The sequence below is a fragment of the Metopolophium dirhodum genome, chromosome 3, assembly GCF_019925205.1.
Source record: "Metopolophium dirhodum isolate CAU chromosome 3, ASM1992520v1, whole genome shotgun sequence".
NCBI lineage: Eukaryota > Metazoa > Arthropoda > Insecta > Hemiptera > Aphididae > Metopolophium > Metopolophium dirhodum.
Genome location: NC_083562.1, coordinates 39238067 through 39260236, shown reverse-complemented (window position 1 = coordinate 39260236; position 22170 = coordinate 39238067). Strand labels below are relative to the sequence as shown.

Genomic DNA, 22170 nt, shown 5'->3' with positions numbered 1-22170 from the left:
GTAATGCATATCCAATATAGGTACACAATAATATGGGCAATAGGCATCATGTCGTATAACTATTTTAACGATTGCAATAATATTAGTAATTACCGAAAGTACCTACTTAGAAAGCAGCGACTGAAATCAAAACCGTCGATCGAAAACAAGTACTGCACTGCACCTGACGCAGCGTACGCCGCCGTACCCAACATAATATAAACTCATAAAAATCGACTTCTAATTTCTATGCATAATATTATGAAACGACGAGTCGTAAAAATATAACGTGTCCGTGGACGAAAAAACGCGTCAAATCGTGAACGTTTGAAATTGTCACGCGCAGTGTAAAAATACTTAAACCATAGAATAGACTTAAACTGTATATTATTTTAACACATGATTAATACAATCATACAAACACAACAATAATATTATTCGAGAGTCGTCGTGTGACAGCAGATCGAGCGTCTAGACGAGTGCACCCGACTGGGTTGGCTACTGTCCACGTGCACGTCCGGTGTTTATTATTATTATTATTATTATTATACGCGATTAATACATATTATATTCTGTCGCAGTGTCGCGTAATGAATGGCCTCAGACGGACGGAGCATGAAGAAGAGTTAACATAACACAATTTTTGTAGGATTATTGGGATTTGAAAAATAGAGTAGAACGTATATAATATGCGTGTGTAGGTAGATACTGTAATGTGTAGACATGTCGAGTATGCGCACCCCACTCCCCGTGTCACGTCATCAATAACAGCTCTTTTCCAACTCCATCGTGTTCTGTATACAATATACATATTATGTTATTCACTTTTTGTATCCCATCCTTTTGTATGTTTTGTACATACTTCGATTTTATTTTTAAAGCAAACGTTTGTTTAAAAATTTGAGTTGGCTGACATTAAAAAAAAATTAATAGGTGGCTAGATTATTAATGAAACTGTAACCACATGATCATTATGTGTTATGTGATTTCAATATTATTAACTCCCTTCCTATCATTTACTACACGGTTTTGTCGACATTTAAACATTTTATTTTCCATGCATTTTGAATAGAAATTAATTAATATGGTTTAGCATATTAAGTAATATTATTTATAATTGTCTTTCCTTCGGACGTCTGGTCTTCAAAATCCATTCCATTCCATATAATGAAATAATAAATAATATTACAATATTAATTTCCGAGTTCAAGCCAACCCGGTGGGACAGGCATAATGTGGTGAAGTGTATAATTATTTATACTTCCTTACTGCGAATAATATAATAAGAAATAGCGGTATAAAATATGATGTGTAGTGTCTGAACAAAACGGGATTATTATGGATTTTTTCGGTGGGGAATGAGGTGGATACAGGGGGTCGCAGGTACCAAAACAGGGTGAAAAAAGTAAAATTCCGATCGTCGCGTATCGTCATGTGCTCATCACGGCGTGTCGTTTAACCCCACGTGCACGCGATTTCAAACGACTCAGCTGCCTCGACCTTGGCTCACCCGAACGGCAACACACGGCGACGCCGTACGAAATCGTTCTCGCCGCGTACAATAACTGCCAGTCGCACCGGTTTCGATTTCATTACAGTACGTCTGCGGTTTCCGTTGCCGCAATATCGTAATAATAACATAATAATATTATCACGACTTTAATAACTAAGACGATTATATTATTATGTGAGGTTTCAAAAATATAATCAAAATATCGTTTATAATACAATATGATAATGTATGCCGACACACGCGTAGTCGTTTTGTTTTTCCGTAAAAAATAATATTATATTCTCGTACGACGTTTCGGTGTATCGTACGCGTGTGTGAACGATCAGTGCGTTTTATTCTCGGATACGATTTTTTAATAGAACAATAAACTAAAAAATTAATAATTTATATAACATAATATTATAATATAATTATATATAATATATTATATTTGCGAGCAAAAACCGTACGCATTCGCAGCTGCGGTGTCATTGAAGACCGGCCGGCCACGGACCTTGCGCAGCGGCATACGTCCTATTATGGTGCGGGAAAGGTAAAGTCGAACGATCATTATGATGTTGTGTATAATATTAATATATAATATATATATATATATATATCGGTATTATATAGTACTTATATATTGTAATGTGGCGACGACGAAGAAATAGTGATAGCCAGACGAACAGGCAGACATAGAGAGAGAGAAATTATTCACATCTGTCACGATAACATAATTATGTTGACTGTCGGTTTTCTACTAGAGACTACCACGGTCGAAATCGAAAAAGTGTGCCCCGGTAACGACGTATTATACGGCCGTTATAGTCTTACAAAACAGTACATCACAGTGCGCATTACTATTTACTGCACGTGTTCAAATATAGGATTTAGAATTTATATAAAAAAAGGTTAGGTAAAACCGTACGCATTCGCAGCTGCGGTGTCATTGAAGACCGGCCGGCCACGGACCTTGCGCAGCGGCATACGTCCTATTATGGTGCGGGAAAGGTAAAGTCGAACGATCATTATGATGTTGTGTATAATATTAATATATAATATATATATATATATATATCGGTATTATATAGTACTTATATATTGTAATGTGGCGACGACGAAGAAATAGTGATAGCCAGACGAACAGGCAGACATAGAGAGAGAGAAATTATTCACATCTGTCACGATAACATAATTATGTTGACTGTCGGTTTTCTACTAGAGACTACCACGGTCGAAATCGAAAAAGTGTGCCCCGGTAACGACGTATTATACGGCCGTTATAGTCTTACAAAACAGTACATCACAGTGCGCATTACTATTTACTGCACGTGTTCAAATATAGGATTTAGAATTTATATAAAAAAAGGGGCGAAATTGATAAAAATGTTATCCCGTATGTAATATAATATAAGAGGCAGCACGTAACAGTGGCGTATATATACCACGTGATTGAATAAAAACAGTACATTTTTTAAAGCCATAAAGACATTTATTTAGGTTTCAGGTTAGAACTATCAACTATATATAAATGCCTTTTGTGGTAACTAACCTAGTAACCTCTACCTAGCAGTCTAGACTCTTTCCCTCTTAGTTAAGCCGATACACACACACATTATATACTTATATTTTTATATAAGAAATATGAAGACCCCAATGAACAACCTTTTAAAATTGCAAATTCGTTAGATTTTATAAATTATATTATAAAATATAATGATATTATATTCGATATTTTTGTGACGAGTTGATTAAATACCTCAGCTATAATATTATATAGTTTACTATTTTCCGAAAAGTAAAGTATTCTTGAAAAATAATTTCAATATTGAAATATCGAATTTTTTTTCATACGCACTACGTATTTTATTAGTTTAACTAATTGAAATACCTATGAAAGTATAAAAGTTTGCTTTTATCATAACACAATATACAAAATATATCGAGACACGAAACAGTGTGCAGACGCAGTAGCAATATATTAACGCAGAAATTGTAATCATCGTCTTTATTCAAATGTTTTTGTATACTATTGTGGATAATTATTATTGACGTTACGTTATCGTGAAATTTTCGTTTATAGAATTTAATAATTAATATTGAGTATAATATTAACGGTCGCCGCCGCGCGCGCACGCCGTATCTTCGAACCGTACATAGGCCGCGCGCCGTGGGAGAGTTAGCACGCCGCCGCGGGTCCACGCAACATCTGCGACCGCGTGCTCCGCGACCTCACTTTTTATCGTCAGTCGTTGATATTAGCTCATCGCGTTTCGTCGGCGTCGTTATCGTCTTTTTGGTGGTGGCGCGCGTGGTCGTGAGTGCGACCGCACGACTATAATATAATATTTATATTTTTATACAACCGGTTCGGCCGAGACGCTTTTTTTCGGTTCTCCCCTTATTGGATTGGCCTGTATAACTCTTATTCCGGCGGAATCGGGAGTGTCACTCCTACGCCGTCGTCGCAGTCTACTATAGGTGCATTATAAATTATAAATTATAAATTTGAACCCATACACATGCATACATAGTAGTACCGTCCGCGTCCTCCGTCCGGATGCTGCAGCTGCTGCAGGTATGCCTAGATTATTATTTGTTAAAATATACGAAATCACAATTTCTGATACCGCCGCACCGAACTTGGATTTTACAACTCAAGGCTGCGCCCTATAATCGCGCGTTTATAATATACATAAATATATCAATTAGGTATTCTAACCTTTTATTAATATTATTTTAACTCTTATTCCGGGTCTGGCGGAATCGGAAGTGTCACTCCTACGCCGTCGTAGCAATCTAATAGAGGTACATTAGAAAAAAAAAATATTTGAACCCATATACGTAGTACCGCCCCCGTCCTCCATCCGGACGCTGCAGCAGCTGCAGTATGCGATTTTTATTTGTTAAAATACACGAAATCACTGTTACTGCACCCGCCGCACCGGACTGCGCGACTTAAATTTTACAACTCACGGCTGCACCCTATAACCGTGCGTTTCTAATATACATATAATATATCAATTAGGTACTCGTGGTATATATGGTCAGTGCAGAGGCGTTGTTTGTGTATAGGCGTTGTTTTTGTTTTTGATCCTCGCCGGGAAATATTTCAAAACGACACAGAAAAATACAAATCCGTTCACCGCGTCCTACGCCAATTACGCGCAATTTTAACCGGCCAACACAAAATCAACATCGTCAATCATCGCTGCAATAATAGGTACATCAAATACCAGACGTATGTACCTACCAAAAATACAAAGCGAACCGTATAAAACATAAATATTTTTGATAGCAACACAATATTAGACGTCTTAAAACCATACCCATTATAATATAAATATTATTATTATTATAATTAATTTATATTTATTATTCTTATTTATGTATTTAATATAATAAATTATATCATTATATTTCTTACATACCGAATCGTATATACGTTCTTAGTATGGCGTTCTTGTGTGGAGAGAATGAAATTGTAGTCCCACGCAGTGATGGTCCAACGGATGGTGCGAGGGTGATAGGGATAGATCCCTCCCTGACCATTTTTTAAATATTCATAATAACTTATCTATAGACATAAAACGGTGCCCATAAATAATATTTTTAATGTCGATCCAATAGTGTATATTAAAAAATCAGCCACATCCCCTCCCCCTTTGACATACACGTTTGACCACCACGACCCCCACGTATTTGGTTTTTTAGTCATCCGTTTAATTTTTATTTAAATTCAATGAACAATGAACGAAAATATAAATTACGTTTTAAAATGAAGCGCTGACGATGAAGAAATACATATCAATTTATCCACTGATGGGCTGATCCACCCCTACGTACGGTGTAAAATAAATCATTTATTATTAGCTTATTATTATTATTAAGTACCTAATTAGTTATTAATGCTACAAATTATTATAGAGTGAACGCCATCGATAATAATGAAATAGAAACTTCTATAATATAATATTATGATGTATATTATATTTTGTGAAGACTAAGCAGACATACATAATATCTACACCATGACGTTATACGGCTATAACATACATGGTTATGACGAAATCAACTCTATATTATTATTTATTATGTATAAACATGGGTATAGCGTATATATATATATTATACACAATGTGATACTTATTATTATAAATTATCGAATTTCGCACGAGTATAAAAGTATATTATTTTCTCTCTTGTACAATATTTTAACTAGCAATAAAGAAATTATTTATTATTATTATCATTTAAAGTTTAGACGAGCGCCGAGCGGAGTTGTGAAATGGCACAAGACTCACAAGAGTACCCAGTAAAATGCTGACTTACTATTAAAGTATTAACACACTGCACACAGCTCATCTAAACTTTAAATACCGGCTTATGAGTTACTATTTATATTAGTTATACAGTTATACCTACACTTAATTAACGAACTATTAACTACCGACATAGGCATGAGCAGACTTTTCTTGCGAGGGGGGGGGGGGGGGGGTACAGTTTTTTGGTAACACTAAGATAAATGATAATTAAAAACACAGAGATAAATTATTAAGAGGACGTTACACCGAAATTTGTTGTCTCCGTCTTACAAGTGCGTAACATTTAGCAAATTTTACATTATCATATCTAAAATATAGAAGTAATAAAACATTTTTTATACATTTCTAACTCGAAATAACTTGCAAATTATCGGGATTTTGATGAATTTTGTTAAAATTCTAAATTTAAACACTCATATAGCAAATTATTGTGGACATATGTTTAATAAACATACAACTATTTTTTAACTATAAATTTAACTAACATTTTTAATTTATCAAATGTTTGTATATCGACATTTGATAGAAAGAAAACATTTCTATGGGCATTTACGTAAGTTACCGTAAATTTGTTGAAATTGTCCTTTTCTTCTACTATTTTCGTTCAGTTGATGTACGGCATATTTTCTTTTAGTAGTTTTTTTTGTTTCCACTTCTTCTAACGCAATGGCTTCAAGTTCGGCTGTACTTAATGTCTTAATTCATCAGGCATCATATTTTTAGTGGTCTTACAGCGATGGACACAACGAAAGTGACTGATGAATGAATAGGTACCTCACGTGCTCACCTGTGCAATGTGAATGTTCTCGAACTCACCCTACGATATGGGCATAGCATTTTTATAGTATTGAATAAAAAAAAATTCTATATCCGCCACTGGACAATTAGGGTCTAGGGATAATATATCCTTACCAACACCAAGAACGAGCATACGATATATTTTTATTTTTATATCCAAATAATTAATTGAATAATGATATATTATAATATTATATTTTATGCGTGCATCGTGATCGTAAATATTTCTACAACACTCGGACACGGTATCCAAGCGGCCCTACATAATAATATTATTGTTATTATATTATGTGCGGACATTATCGAATTACCCACGCTGTGATAATGCGCAGTTATAATAGTCAGTTGGGACGCGGATAATATTATGACACATTTAGGTGTTAGGTAAATGTAAATAATACTAAATAAAAAAAAAAATCATACATGTTCAGGTATCCTATACCATATATACGTCATAGTCGTTCACTTTGACCCTTTATATTATATTCAGTATCTAGGTGATATTTTAATTCATTCCGTCGTCAAAACAGTATTAAAATTTTGTACAGCGAGTAGCAGCTCCCTTTTACGATGCTCGTTTCGATCGACACTTATAAATATTATAATTAACCGCAAGCGCGCAGGTACCTAGGTATACATGTTATACCCATTTAAAGTATAATATAATGTTAAGTGTTTCAAAAACAAACGAAAAAACCTACACTAAATTATATGCTAATAACTATTTGGATGTTTGACAAGTGTATATGTATAGGATTACCATTAGTGCCGAAGCAGCTTTTAAGTCACTAATTAATGCAATTATAGTATTAGCTGATAGGTATACATTCGAAAAGTATAGTTGATAATTTGTATACACAATAACTATGTAATATAATCAAATGTTTTATACGAAAGCAATTTCGATATATGTATGTATATAATGCACCAATATTATAAATATATAATATGTATGTAGGTATTAGGTATAGGTACCCTGTGTACGCAATCGATGGGTGTAAACTGGGATGATACCATTATAAATTATAATATTAATTAGTATATGTATAATACGTAAGACGAAAGACATTATAGTATTAAATAAATGAAAATGCATACAATTTTTGATAATTATATACGAACGATATGTTATATTATAAATAATTTAGAATGTTTTAAAAATAAAAATACCGTTTTATGCAAAATATTAATTTCTGTAAGTATTTTTTAGACTCTACACGTAAATTAAAATATTTTATTCAAAACATCAAAGTCACCAAGGACAAATAAATTAAATTATTTAGACTACCTACCTACAAAAAGGATTTACGTATGAAGTAGTGAAGTACGCCTACGTATTATACTCAATCGTTAATAAACAATTATAATATCTAGTACGTTGTTCTTCACTATACCTATACCTACCTATACTATATTAATTTATATTAATTTAATATTATAAATTAGTTAACGATGTTAGTTTAGTATGTAATTACTTTAAAGTTTAAGTCACAAAATAAATGAACGTTTTCACAATATTTATTTAAATATATTGCTTTAAATCAATACACAAATTATTGCAAAACAAATACTATACGCTTCTTAAACTCAAATCACAATGATATTTGTATTATTAAGTACAAAGTAATCAGTTTTTATTATTAGCTAAATAGTAAATTACTTAAGACAATAATATTAATTTTAAGCACATCTAGAACATATTATAATAGTGATAATTGTAGTAATAAATATTATTTCCTTGTACCTATAAAACATTTTCATGCCACACTGCAACTCAGTTACGCACTTTTGTATGTATCCATATTCCATTGTGTATTGTACATTGTTGTTGGTGTTATTATTATTATTATTATACAAATGTGTATTATTATTACGATAAAAAAAAAAACAAGAATGTTTTTTGTAAACTTTGTAATACATATTATGTTTAATGTCAATAGATATATAATCAGATTCATTTTTTACATACGTACAAGTGTATACAACACTATAGCTAATCCTTTTAAACTTTTTTTTATTAATACGATAATACGATAACGTTCAAAGCGTTCAGTGATACATTGTTCACCTCAAAATGGAATTATTTTTCTAATATTAAATAGGTTGTTAACATTTTTAAAGTATTTGAAATATAATTGTAATGATATAATCTCACACAATAACATTTATTAATTTTTAACATTTAATATCACGAGGACATATTTATTTAAAAAAGTTCTGGTCAGTCCAAATTAAAAATATACAATATAATGTTAATTAATATGTATAAAACGAATTGAAGTTAATGCTAAACTAAATTATTAATTATGAGTCAAAATAAAAATTGTGATATAAAAATATAAATATAACTATATATCAACATTCAACAGCTATACATAATATTATAAGAATATAAAAATCAACTAAGGAATGATGCGTTCACATTAGCCAACATCATGATTCTTAGCATTGGACTAGTATAATGGTATATTATAATAATATTATAGTTGATACGTCTCAGTGGCGTAGCCAGGAATTTTTTGTAGGGGGGGGGGGGCTAAGTCTCACAAAAAAATACAAAAAATACAAATACAATATATTGTCTTTTATTTACACTTTTTATTTTTTTTTTGTAATCTTTGATAAAGTTGTAAGGTCAAATCAATAAATTGGGGGGGGGGGGGGGGCTATAGATACGTCTTGATACCATCAATTATATTTTTTAATATGTATAATAATATTTGTAAAAAAGCGATTACTATAAATAATATTATTCACAACTAAACCGTGTCTGGTCATACGTCGAGCGTCGTTATAAGTTTCAAATACATTTAAATCAATTGGTAGTATTTTATTTATTTTAAAAACAAATCAAATTGAATGTCTTATTAAATATTTTGTTATTGTTGTTTTTTTACATAATATCTTATGCATATTATAATGTCCTATGTACTTAAAATGTATGTTAATTTTGCTGTCTTAATGTCTTATATAAATCCAAACAATTAACCCAATTCATTTCAAAACAATAGAGCGCTGTTATTTGACGATTCGTGTGACCCGACGAACTCGCAGCGTATTTTCTTTTGTGCAATTCGTATACCTATTACAAATCTTTCGTTCTTTAATTCTCATATTATATACATAGTCACATAGACTACATAATATAATAATAATTATGTAAGTACGATATGTATTTGTTACCCATGTTTTCACGGAGAAACAATATAATAATATACCATATTACCATACATACATGTATACAAGAACACATGCACACTAGAGTAAACGCACTTATAAACACAGTATTGTATTAGCGTTTATTAGCACCGCGCTACAACTTTTGTTTCATAATCGCCAGTCACCGCTATAGGATTTGTGTAATCGATTATTATCATATTTTATAAATGTAAAAATTATCTATACACGCGGTTCGATGAATAGAAAATTAGACATTATTATTTATTCTTTTTTTTTAATTTAGCACGTGTTTCAACTATACCTACGTGACATCTCGCCCATAATCTATTAAGCCAAACACTTGTTTCGAAACGTTCTAGTAATATGAAAACAAAAAAATAGGATAGGTCACAATCTCATTTAAAATGTCGCTGAAAAACGATTACCTATTGTTCAATGTTTACCTACCCAAAATGTCGAACAAAAAATAAGGACTATTTATTTACAATCTTCCGTTTCGTCGATACTCGATACGATTCCTATATGTATAAAATACTATATAAATACTGTATTTAAGTACTTTTTTTTCTGTAAAGGCTCACTTTTTCTTTCAATCTACCTTGCGTATACACAACGTACCTATTATAATCTATTGTTTTAGAAACAAATATAATTTCTTTGCCTGTATACCTATGTAGGAACTTCGAAAAGATTCATGTATACATTATAATGAAGTAGATAATAGATTACATACAGTTATACTTGAACTGAACTGAAAATACGTATTATAAATAACGAAAACGTCTGATATACATCCGGTACGATTATGTTTTGTAACAATATAGTTCACCAGGTAAATCGAGAAATGATAATAATATATAATATCCATCACAGAAATAATAAGAGGTATATAAATGTGTATATATATTTTACACTTGAGGACAATTTGTGTACTTAAAACATACCGTAATTTATGAACAGATATACATAATACATGTTTAGTTAAACAATATGTGCAACACAATTCACAAGGTTCTACTCTGGAGAGTGGCGACTGGAGGTGTATACTGTATATATATTCATATATTTTATTATTAGTAATTTTTGATGTTCGTTTATGGTAACTTGCCGTACACACGCATACATATTATATATATATAACACTTGTATAAATATGTGTGTGGTACTGTGGTGTCTTCAGTTTGAATATTTGTTGTTCAGTGTGTCAAAACATCAAATACTACGGGCCAACGCTCGATCATATAATAATATATTATCATATACTAACTTTGAATCTATCATTTCAATAACTTCAAAGTTTATAGGATAAACAACACTATAATATTATATTTTCAGTATATTATATGGGTATTCACAGAAGTCGCAATAAATAATTCATTGCATGGTATATTGTATAATGTAGGTAGGTATATTATAAAATATTTTAATCAATAATCATAATTTGATTCTTGGTCATTCCTCAACGATAATATTTTATAGTTTTACACACCATAGTTTGCATTTTTTAACATTAATTTGAAATTAGTTTAAAAGCAGTATCGTTAATATTTAAGTTTAAATCGAATAAACACGGTTAATAATGCCGTACAAATTTCTGTCGATGAAACGTAATATTCGATATTTTATATTCTATATACCTAGGTATTTTATATTGTATTTATTATAACATAATATAATATAATTGGCGTAATTAGCGAGTAGTACACACGTCACATATATTATGCGTTGTACACTTGTGCAGTTCCGAATTATAAGTATTATTTGCGATTTCATTATTTTTGAAATAAAAAGTGTAAACATTATGTTCACAGCCTCGCAGTTATATAGACTATGGTATTATGAATGCACTTTTATCCCTGCAGCATTATTGATGTTAATCATCAAATGGTCTATATCGGTATTTATGAGTTTCGATCCGCCGATTATTATTATTATTAGTTGTTTCCATTTCATTGTGTTGAAGAATATAGAAAGTCGCGTTCGTCTATATACGAGATCGGCCTGAACCAGTTTGTTTATGGCGCGAAGTTTTTCGAGTGAAAAATACGAAAACAATACAGGAATGTTGTCTCGGGTTCATTTTTGTGCAGATATCGACTTTCGTGTGGTACTTGTGTGTATTTAAAATAAAAAACGAAATATATACCTACTCTCTATATTATTAAAGTCCAATAACTAATATGTTTCAAAAGCGTATAATTGTTGTATAATATTATTATGTATATAGGTACAATATAGTATTTACATATTGTTACTCAATTCATTATTCTACTGAATATTCATATTCAAATACATGATTTTAATATATATATATTATATTTATATAATTTGATAATTTACGTTGCATAAACTTTAAAGTATTTTAGTGTACACTTGTAAAAATATCATACTGTGCGTAACAACGAACAATGCAAGCAAAATCTAAAGGTCGCTAGGACATTAAAGATCCCTTCAATATTTACGATTAAACTCGGTTTCTTTAACAATGCCAGTATAATATTATATAATATACTTGCAAGGGTTGTCAAGTTATTAATTTTAATTTTAAATATTTTAAAATAGGAAAGAGTTTAAAAAATGTTAACGTACAATTTTTGGTTGTATAATAATATAATAAATAATATATATATATAATATTTTGGTTCGTATTAAAATATTTCTCACAGAACGTTGACCTATATTTTTATCCTAGTTATTACATTTTTATTATATTATTTACATTTTACATGTTATAGGTATTCAAATCAACAAATCGTTAAATGGTGGTTGTAACATCAACAAAAATCCTTTGGATAATTAATATATTTACAATGATTAAATTCAATAGAAAATATTTCGTGTTTCAATGATGACAAGATATGTGGATCATATTGCAGAGTATCGTAAAATATTTTACTAAAGTTCGCGTAATAAATTATTTTAACTTGGTTTAAAAAAAACTTTCTTTGCCAGTAATCGATAACTATATTATAGATGAATATAGTCTATAATATATTATAGCCACGTTTGTGCTTAGACGCATATAGATAGGTTTACCCATGTATAATATTTGATAAACTAAATAATAAACTTTTACGCTATACGGTTTTACGTCAATACTTTGCACGCTCCAAAGCCATAATACTTTTACCTACCAATAAATCTAAACACATAATACATATACTAGAACATATACATATACATATTTTGATGTATGATAAAGTAATTCCTACACATAACGTATAGTTTATATTTACATATTTTCGGTGGATTACCATATGAAAATATTAACACTGCATAATAGGTAGTGTTAATATATTCTTAAATGTTAATCATTATATTATAAAGCTACCTACACCTTCATTTTAGTTTTTAATTTTTATTAATTTCCAAGGTCAGTATTATCGTACTGTATTAATTGCAAGTAAATAATTTTTTTTTTACTACTAACCACGCTTAGACGTTTTAGTTTAATTTTGGTCACTTGACTTAACAATTAACATATCGATTTTCTTTTTATATATATATTATGTAAATAGGACGACATAATAATATGTAGGTACCATAAATAGGGCTGTAAATTGGTAGCAAAATTAACTTGTATTATTTTAGTAATAAGATAAAGCTTCTTTATTACAAAGTTTGAATGATGTAACAATGAATTCAAGTTTGAACCATTTTTTCAAATTTCAAAATTTGTGAAATTTTTGAACCATTTTTTTGGTTTTTTCAAAACTTAAATGTAAAATAATGAGAATTGTAATTTGGTTAAAGTACCTTCAACAAATCAATTGAATAAATACTATTTACATAATGTACATAAAAAGAAAATCGATATGTTAATTACAATATAAAAATATGGATTTTTCTTTTAAATAGGTTAGAAATTATAGGTATACCTACTTTATGGGTTTTTAATATTTTGATTAAACAATTTTAATTCTTATTTTAGTGCATTTATCGGAATATTTAAAGTGGATTTTAAGCTATTTGTGATTTTAAATGCATTTTATAGTGCATTCAATCATAGCCTATGTATAGACTTTTGATAAATAATAACACAGTACGCGGCGGTCGTCTAACATGTGTGTCACACAAGTACACAAACACAATACACAATAATAATAATATTATGTTTATTGTAATTTGTAACACTTACCAACAGATATTCGCGTATTGTTTGTATTTGTGTCTCGTGTTCATTCATCACACTGTTATAATATATACTCTGACCATAGGACGGCCTTCTGTTTTTGCTTTGATTCTCGTGCGCTAAACTGTATTTCACCGTATGGTATAACATTATTGCGCGTTGACGTTTTCTTCGCTCGCCATTACACTATTTACTATTACACTATTATACGTATATAGTATGTACACGATAGCAAAGTCTAAGCGGCGGCGGAGGAGAAATGTGTCAAGAACAGACACAATATACGCGCTTTATATGGTAAATGTATAAACAATGGAGGTACATGTAATGACGAAGTACCGAAGTAGGTACATGCATCTGACTATGTATCATAATATATGTGAACTGACCGTATATAAAATACATATTACATACACTTTGATGATGGTATTATGCCTTATCTATACCGCCGATGCTCATAATTTACATTTATAAAAATATTATGACTCAAATGTATTATCAACAATAACAGTGCACAATATATTATATTGGGTGATAACGTGTTAGATGTTAGTTGAAAATTGCAGGATACAACATTACGGTAATTAATTAATTTGTATGATAAATCTACATAATATACCTAGGTATGTAATAATATGTGCAATATAGGTAGATAATACAAGGTATACTACCCAATACCAATATAATATTATATTGACATTTTTTTTTTTTATCATCTATATTCTAAAAGCAAAGCTTGTGTTGAAGGCAGAGAGCAACAATTTACTTACAAATAATAATTAAATAATAATATAAATACAAATAGAATAGACAATAATACATAATAACTGCTTGTAAACATATATATAACTATCCTAAGTACAATAATAACCAGTTATTAATAGTTATTTTAACATTTTTATGTTTGTCGATTATATTTTTTTTAATAATAACATATTGACATATCACATATTGTAATATTTAGAATCTTATAACGGTTGAAACTTGAAACATTAAATCGTAAAGATGGAACCAGGCAGGTGTCTTGATTGCGCCTACCTCGGAGGTTTCCTACCGCAGAATTCACATATTATTTTGGTATGATTTTTTATGAATATTAAAAGAACGAATCTTTTCAAAATAATTAACTACAAAAAAGACGGAGGAAGAAAATCGTTATCGCATCTACTATAATTAATAATCGGTGTACTCGTATGTGTAATTTCTATTTTTCTTCATATTTTTAGTATAATTTAGTGTAAATGAGAATTATTTTTGCATTACCTACCTAGCTAATATGATTTTTAAAGGTCACAAAAAGTTGAGTTTAACAAATGTTAGGATCAAGCTCATAAAAGGTTGGGAATCACTGGTCTACCTGATCAAAATGATTAGGATGAATATTGACACAAGACATGTGTCAGATTTTTTTGAGCAATATTGTAGTTTTTACTTTTTAATGTAAAATAAAATTGTTTGAAAAGTTAAATGTATGGGAATGTGTGAAAATATTTTTTTTAATGCCTTTAGTCATAATATATAAATATAAATTAAATGATCGTATTGCTTAAAAATGTGATAAACTGTAAGTCTGTAAACATATAATATTGTACTCCAGTTAAATTTTTTTTAAATTAACTAACGAACAATTTATCTTTTGAATATCCCACCCTCATTCCTTTTAACCCTCAGCTTGTTCATCTATAATAAGTGTTCATAGAACTATATTACGTTTATTAATTTGTTTCAACAAAAATATATTTTTCCTTCTGACTTTCGATCGAAAATACTAAGTTTGTACATGAAATGCTTTTTATCGAGTTCGTCCATATAATAAATATTTTACATTTTAATACCTCGTTGGAAAACGTAAGTAAAAATGGGTTTATTCAGTCATTCTGAGATAAGAAACCGTAACCATATTTGAATTATTTAGTTTCCCCGCTTTTTTCGCTCCATGCAAGGATGTATTAAGCATGAGATGTATCGCTGATAAGATAACAGTTTATAACGTCATTGAGTTCTAAACAAGAGAGTGTACCTCAAAATAACATAATTTGATAATGTTTTTCCTTCGAAAAATTAAAACAAAATTGTCACAAAACGTTTAAATCATTAAACAGTCACAGTGGTTGTTCGATTGTTGTTTGATTCTATCGGTTACTTTGTAAATATCATAGGATTATTGTTATTATTTTTAGTGATTATGCTCACAATTATTCGTCGAGACCTATCGGCCAATACGATTTAATGGTAAATTCGTTAAAAAAAAAAAAAAAAAACCAATACAATATAAACAATATTTTCGTTTTAATTTTTTTTTTTGATTTGTGTTTTTAATTTTTTTGTTTTAGAAATATTATGTTACTATTCTACGCAAGGCTCCGATTTCGTAACGATGGGTGCCGTTGAAATGCATTATACAATCATATATTGTCCTAGTCGCAATTTATTCCCTAGCTCAAATTCATACCATTAAAGGTAGGTACCTAAATTATTATAATATTTCCACACGCAAACGTTAAAGTTGTCTTTTTTTTTTGGATTTTAACAATTTGGCATTTTTGCTTTTAGCTGTGATGACCGTTATGGCAGTATCGATTGATGAAATACGTGAAAGTATTAACATGGCTCGTGAGATGGCTTTGACCGGAAATTACGATTCGTCATTAGTGTATTATGAAGGAGCCAAGTTACAATTGGGACGATTCTTGTCTACTGTTGATATTCAAACACGGCGAGAAACCTGGCGAAGCGTAAGTTATAACTGTTTCACCAATTTATATTATCGTTTGTCATTTTGTTTAAATTTCACTTATTGTCACCAGATTCAACGTCAGATTAATGATGAATGTGAACAATTAAAATTGTATTCAAACACATTAAATAAATTAAAACAGTTACGAAGTAACGACTATGAAAGGAATGAGAGGCCACTGAGTGCATCTACTCCAGCATGTGAGTATACTAGAATTGTTTTTATAATGCAATAAATTGGCAATGGTACAGTTTAAAGGTCTCCACACACTGCAGCGGTTGCGGTGAATTGCTGTAAGACACATTTCACCCCTCAACGCGGCGGTAAAACCAAGACAATAGAATTTAATGCCACCACTGCAGTGTGTGGGGACCTTTAAACTGTGAAGCATATATATTTTTTCGACTAAAATGGATTATCCATTCAATTTTTATATTGTCACACAAGACATTTTCATGGGTATTATTTATTAGGCACAGAATTACATATGACATGTAGTTTATAACATGCTCAATAATGTTTTCATATTATAGATTTATAATTTTTCTATTAACTTTTAAAAATAGATTTATTGTTTGCAATTGAAGATGACATTTCTGTATGACTGTATATTCTGTAATGTACTGTATTGCAATCAAAATTTAAAAAAAAAAATGTTTTTAAATTAAAATCAATCTAAATAATTTAGTAATATTGTTTCTTTATTATTTATTTACTAGTGAATAGAAATAATAGAAATGATAGAAATGAGGATATATCACCCGTTGATGGATTGTCATGGTTTGGTACAACCCGTCAACAGGTTAATGGCAGTGGCTCCCTAGAATGGCCCCCAGCAAATAATAATGATCCTGATGTCTGGCCACCCCCATCACCCGTTGAACATAGACCCGGGCCACAAGTTAGGCCACAAAAAACATCTCGACGTAATGAAATATCACGAGTAGCCAATAGAAATCAAAAAATTGGACCAAACAATACCCGTAACAGTGCCACTAGATCTCAGATAGCAAAAAAAAATGATGATGTCAAAAAAGGTCCGAAAAAAGATACTAATGGTCATAATACAAATGGAACGGTAAATACAAATATTTTGATTTTAGATTTTTTTAATAATTTTATGTTTATATTATTAGAGTGATAAAAATGATAAAGATAAGGATGAAAAAGAAGTTTTGAAACCAGATGAAAAACGGTTTGATTGTTCCTCTTATGATCAAGACCTTGTCGATATGCTAGGTAATGATTAAAATAATATACTTACCTAATTATTATGATATATTAATTAATTATTTTATTTTATAGAAAGAGATATTGTACAGAAAAACCCTAATATAAGATGGACTGACATAGCTGAATTAGATGAAGCTAAACGTCTCTTAGAAGAAGCGGTAGTACTTCCTATGTGGATGCCAGATTTTTTTAAGGTATATTAAAGTTTTTACTTTTTAACGTCAAGTAAAATTGTTTGAAAAGTTAAATGTATGGGAATGTGTGAAAATATTTTTTTTAAAGGGAATTCGGCGGCCTTGGAAAGGAGTCTTAATGGTTGGCCCTCCCGGAACGGGGAAAACAATGCTTGCAAAAGCAGTGGCAACAGAGTGTAGAACTACTTTCTTTAATGTATCTTCATCAACACTAACTTCTAAGTATAGAGGTGAATCTGAGAAACTTGTCAGACTCCTATTTGAAATGGTAAGTCTTATATTAAGTGTACTATCACTACAATCAAAGAACATTGAATGATCAAAAAGGTGTTTAGCATATTATCAACAAAAATTACATTAAAATAATCTTTAAAGAATTTTTGCTAAAATTAGTATATTATAATAAATAGGGTCAAGAATTATTTAATCCTATATGTGAATATATATTATAATTTATTTCTAAGCTTAAAATAACATAACCATAAATAGATATAGTCTAGTTTTAATTAATGTTGTACGTTGTTAACCAGCTAAAACTTTTCAAAGTCATGGTTAATGACATATAGTATATTAGACAATTTAATTATTCTGTTTGTTATACTTCTTATAACTAAATTTCAAAACAAAATAAATTATGTAGTAAATCACTCTGAGTTGTGATTTTTATGATAGTATAAAAATATGAAATAAATACCTAACACAAATCAATACAAATTACCATGGGTTAAATATTTACCTTGTTCAGCTAAATGTGACATTCAATAAATTGTGCGTTACTTTGGGTTAACAATACACAATATTAAGTTCCAATTATTTAATTTGTTCAGTATTTTTTAATATCTCAATAGCATAATATGTGTATATTATTTTCTTAGGCAAGGTTTCATGCTCCATCAACGATATTCATTGATGAAATAGATTCTCTTTGTTCGCGGAGAGGCTCAGAGTCTGAACATGAGGCATCCAGAAGAGTGAAATCCGAACTCTTAGTCCAAATGGATGGCTTAAGTGATACAAGTACAGAAGAAGAATCAGGGGCTAGCCGTATTGTGATGGTACTGGCAGCTACCAATTTCCCTTGGGATATAGATGAGGCACTTAGGCGTAGACTGGAGAAACGTATATATATTCCTCTACCCAACAGTAAGTTTATAGCATATTCAATTAAAATTTCTAAATACATATTATTATAATAGAAAAAAATAAAACAAAAGTCCCAAACTATTAATTAAAAATAAAATGTGTTATGATTTTAAATATTTTAAGAAAAATAATAGCAGAGTACAATGACTGTTCTTCTGAGTGGAACAATAAATATATTGAATTTTTATTTTTGTAACTGTTATCACATTATGGATCAGTAAAAATAATCAATCTTAAACTCTGAGCTTGGTTTTTGGTAGCAAATTGGATCTAGTTGGTACTTTGGGTATTAAAATATAAAAAATCACAGTACTTTAGAAAACTACTCTGATAGATAAAAAAAAATGTAAGAAAACCCTAGAATTTATAATCAAAACTAATTTTTGTAATTAAAAAATGAATACTGTAAAGATTTGAAATGTTCACTAAATATTTATAATAGCATTTACTTGACATGATATAGTACATAATATGTGTTAATTGTATTTAATTGTATATATTATTTAATTAATAATAAACAATATAATACATGAAATGTTTCTGGCAAAAGTTAATAATTCTGTGCAATTAACCATGTTAATAATTCAAAAATAAATTAGGTACTAATATCTATAGAAATATATAATAAAATAGAAATATTCATTGGCTGTCTGCTCAGAATTATTTTTCAAAAGCAATGATTTACCATTAAATTCAAATCTAACACATTCGTGACAGCAACCTACTCTTTAATAATGTACATTCAACACCTATAGTAGAACAAATTTCCTGATGTTTTTGCTACTTATGTTCTTAAATTTTTTGACAGAATATTTGATTATTTTTTCTGCTTAATACAAATTACCCATGTTATGAACTGTTTACCTTTTTTGGCAATTATTTTAATTATTGTCTTGTAGTGTTAACCAATATTCATTAGTTGTTGTCCTGTTACAACTGTATTATACATATTACAAGTAAACATTAGTGTCATGATGGTATATAATATATTTATAATTACTTTTATTAGTATATAATTAATAATATATATGTGGCTGAGTAACATAAAATGGCATGGTTATCAAGCACTGTTGTTGTTTTAAATGTAGGTAATGGTCTATCTATACAGCAGAGAGTTGTAAATTCTCCCAAATAATGCTATTATATATATTGCTATATTGCTATTACCAAATGTGTGGCATCTTCAGTAAACAATTATGTTTATTGGCCTTTTTAAATACACTATTAATGAATACGAAAACATTTATTTATAGGTGCTGGTCGAGAAGCGCTACTGAGAATAAACCTTAGGGATGTTAAAGTAGAACCTGATGTAAACTTAACAGAGATAGCTACCAAACTTAAAGGTTACTCTGGGGCAGACATCACTAACGTCTGCAGGTAAGTACAGTACTAATTAAATGTACATAATTAACATATTATTTATTTACAACATTTTTCAATGAGAGATAGATCATGCACTAATGTGTTTTAATAATACTTAGGGACGCTTCTATGATGTCAATGAGACGTAAGATTGCTGGATTAAAACCTGATCAGATTCGGCAATTGGCCAAAGAAGAAGTGGATTTGCCAGTGTCCTTCCAAGATTTTAATGAAGCAATAGCAAAGTGCAACAAAAGTGTTTCGTCAGATGATTTGACCAAATATGAAAAGTGGATGGGCGAATTTGGATCCTCTTAATTGTTGCAGATGATGAACTGTATTTTTTTTCTATGCAGACCATTATTTTGAATTCTTTTTTCTTTTTTGTTAATTGTGTATAGAAATAGGAGGACGACTAAATACTATTTACTTTTTATTTTAATTGTTTATGGCTGTGCTAGCTTTTGAACTTTATATGCTCACAACGAAAAACACATACTTAAAGTATTGAAAAAGAAACTAATATTTTTTAAGTTTTTTTTTTTTTGTCTGGAGGAATAATTTTAATTTTACATTTGTTTAATTTAAAACCTAAAAAAAACTTAAAGTATCTTGCCATTTTTATTGAATCAAAATATTTAAAAATAGTCATATCTTGGTTTAATTTATTCTACCTGTTATTATATGCTGTATGGGATATAATATTGTAATGTTTTATTCTATACAATTATCTGTTCCGCACTTATATAATTTTAATGCTAACTATTCAGATTACAACCGTTGATCAGTAACTTCTAGGTCCCTAATGTGATTTATATATAATAATTTATTTGTTAATTTATTCAACAGCCTTAAATTTTATATTGTAAAAAAGTCACTTGTAATTTATTGAGTAAAACAAAATTTTCCTAATATTATTTTGTGTTTGTTATTTTCAGCGTTTGGTCTAGTTTTGTATTCAATAATGCATATTTTTAATTTTCTGATAAATGACTCCATCTTTATCATGAAAAATAGATACTATATTGAATACATATCAATAACTATTTATCCTACATATATATTTACAATTGATTTATATACAATATTATTTAATGCTTTTTACTTATTTAAGTATTCATCTGTATTTACGATGAAAGATATGAATATCTAATTCTTGTAATGATAAGGTATTCAGTTCTTAAAATAGGTAAACTAATAATTACTATAAATACTTAATTAATATACATACTAAGAAGAAGACTAAAAACAAAAAAGAACAAGTGATAAGAAATATTTGATAAACACTGTATTTTAGAAGTTCAAAATAAATTAATCTTCCTTATTAAAGAACATTTAAAATTGATAACTGATTTATATTTATTTCCAGCTGTCCCCAAAGCGTATAATTGCGCGGCTTAAGCAACTTTTATTTCCAAATTGTTTTTTTACAAATAGGTACAATCGCATTTATATATTTTTTAAATCTAGTATTATAATTTATAACTATAAAACCGTGGTGGATAACATGTTGGTAAATGCATTTTATGTTTAAAAACTCACTGTAAACTTCACAAAAATTCTTTATGAATACATTTAGTTGGAAATATATT

The 22170-nt window shown here is 29.5% G+C and overlaps 1 protein-coding gene across 5 annotated transcripts; it reads left to right on the top strand.

Annotated features, from left to right (window-relative positions):
• Window positions 1-2386: 2386 nt before the first annotated feature.
• LOC132941520 (katanin p60 ATPase-containing subunit A-like 1) lies at window positions 2387-21490 on the top strand. Of its 5 annotated transcripts, none has more exons than XM_061009613.1 (11): window positions 2387-2482; window positions 16240-16366; window positions 16460-16641; window positions 16714-16843; window positions 17363-17721; window positions 17780-17882; window positions 17949-18070; window positions 18159-18338; window positions 18946-19213; window positions 20467-20593; window positions 20698-21490. In XM_061009613.1, exons 3-11 carry the CDS (start codon window positions 16465-16467, stop codon window positions 20894-20896), a joined length of 1665 nt encoding a protein of 554 aa, XP_060865596.1. In that variant the 5' UTR covers window positions 2387-2482; window positions 16240-16366; window positions 16460-16464; the 3' UTR covers window positions 20897-21490. The 5 variants fall into 5 exon arrangements, with proteins under 5 accessions (XP_060865596.1, XP_060865595.1, XP_060865597.1 ...); XM_061009612.1 differs by lacking the exon at window positions 2387-2482 and adding an exon at window positions 3734-4049; XM_061009614.1 differs by lacking the exon at window positions 2387-2482 and adding an exon at window positions 4520-4712.
• Window positions 21491-22170: the final 680 nt, after the last annotated feature.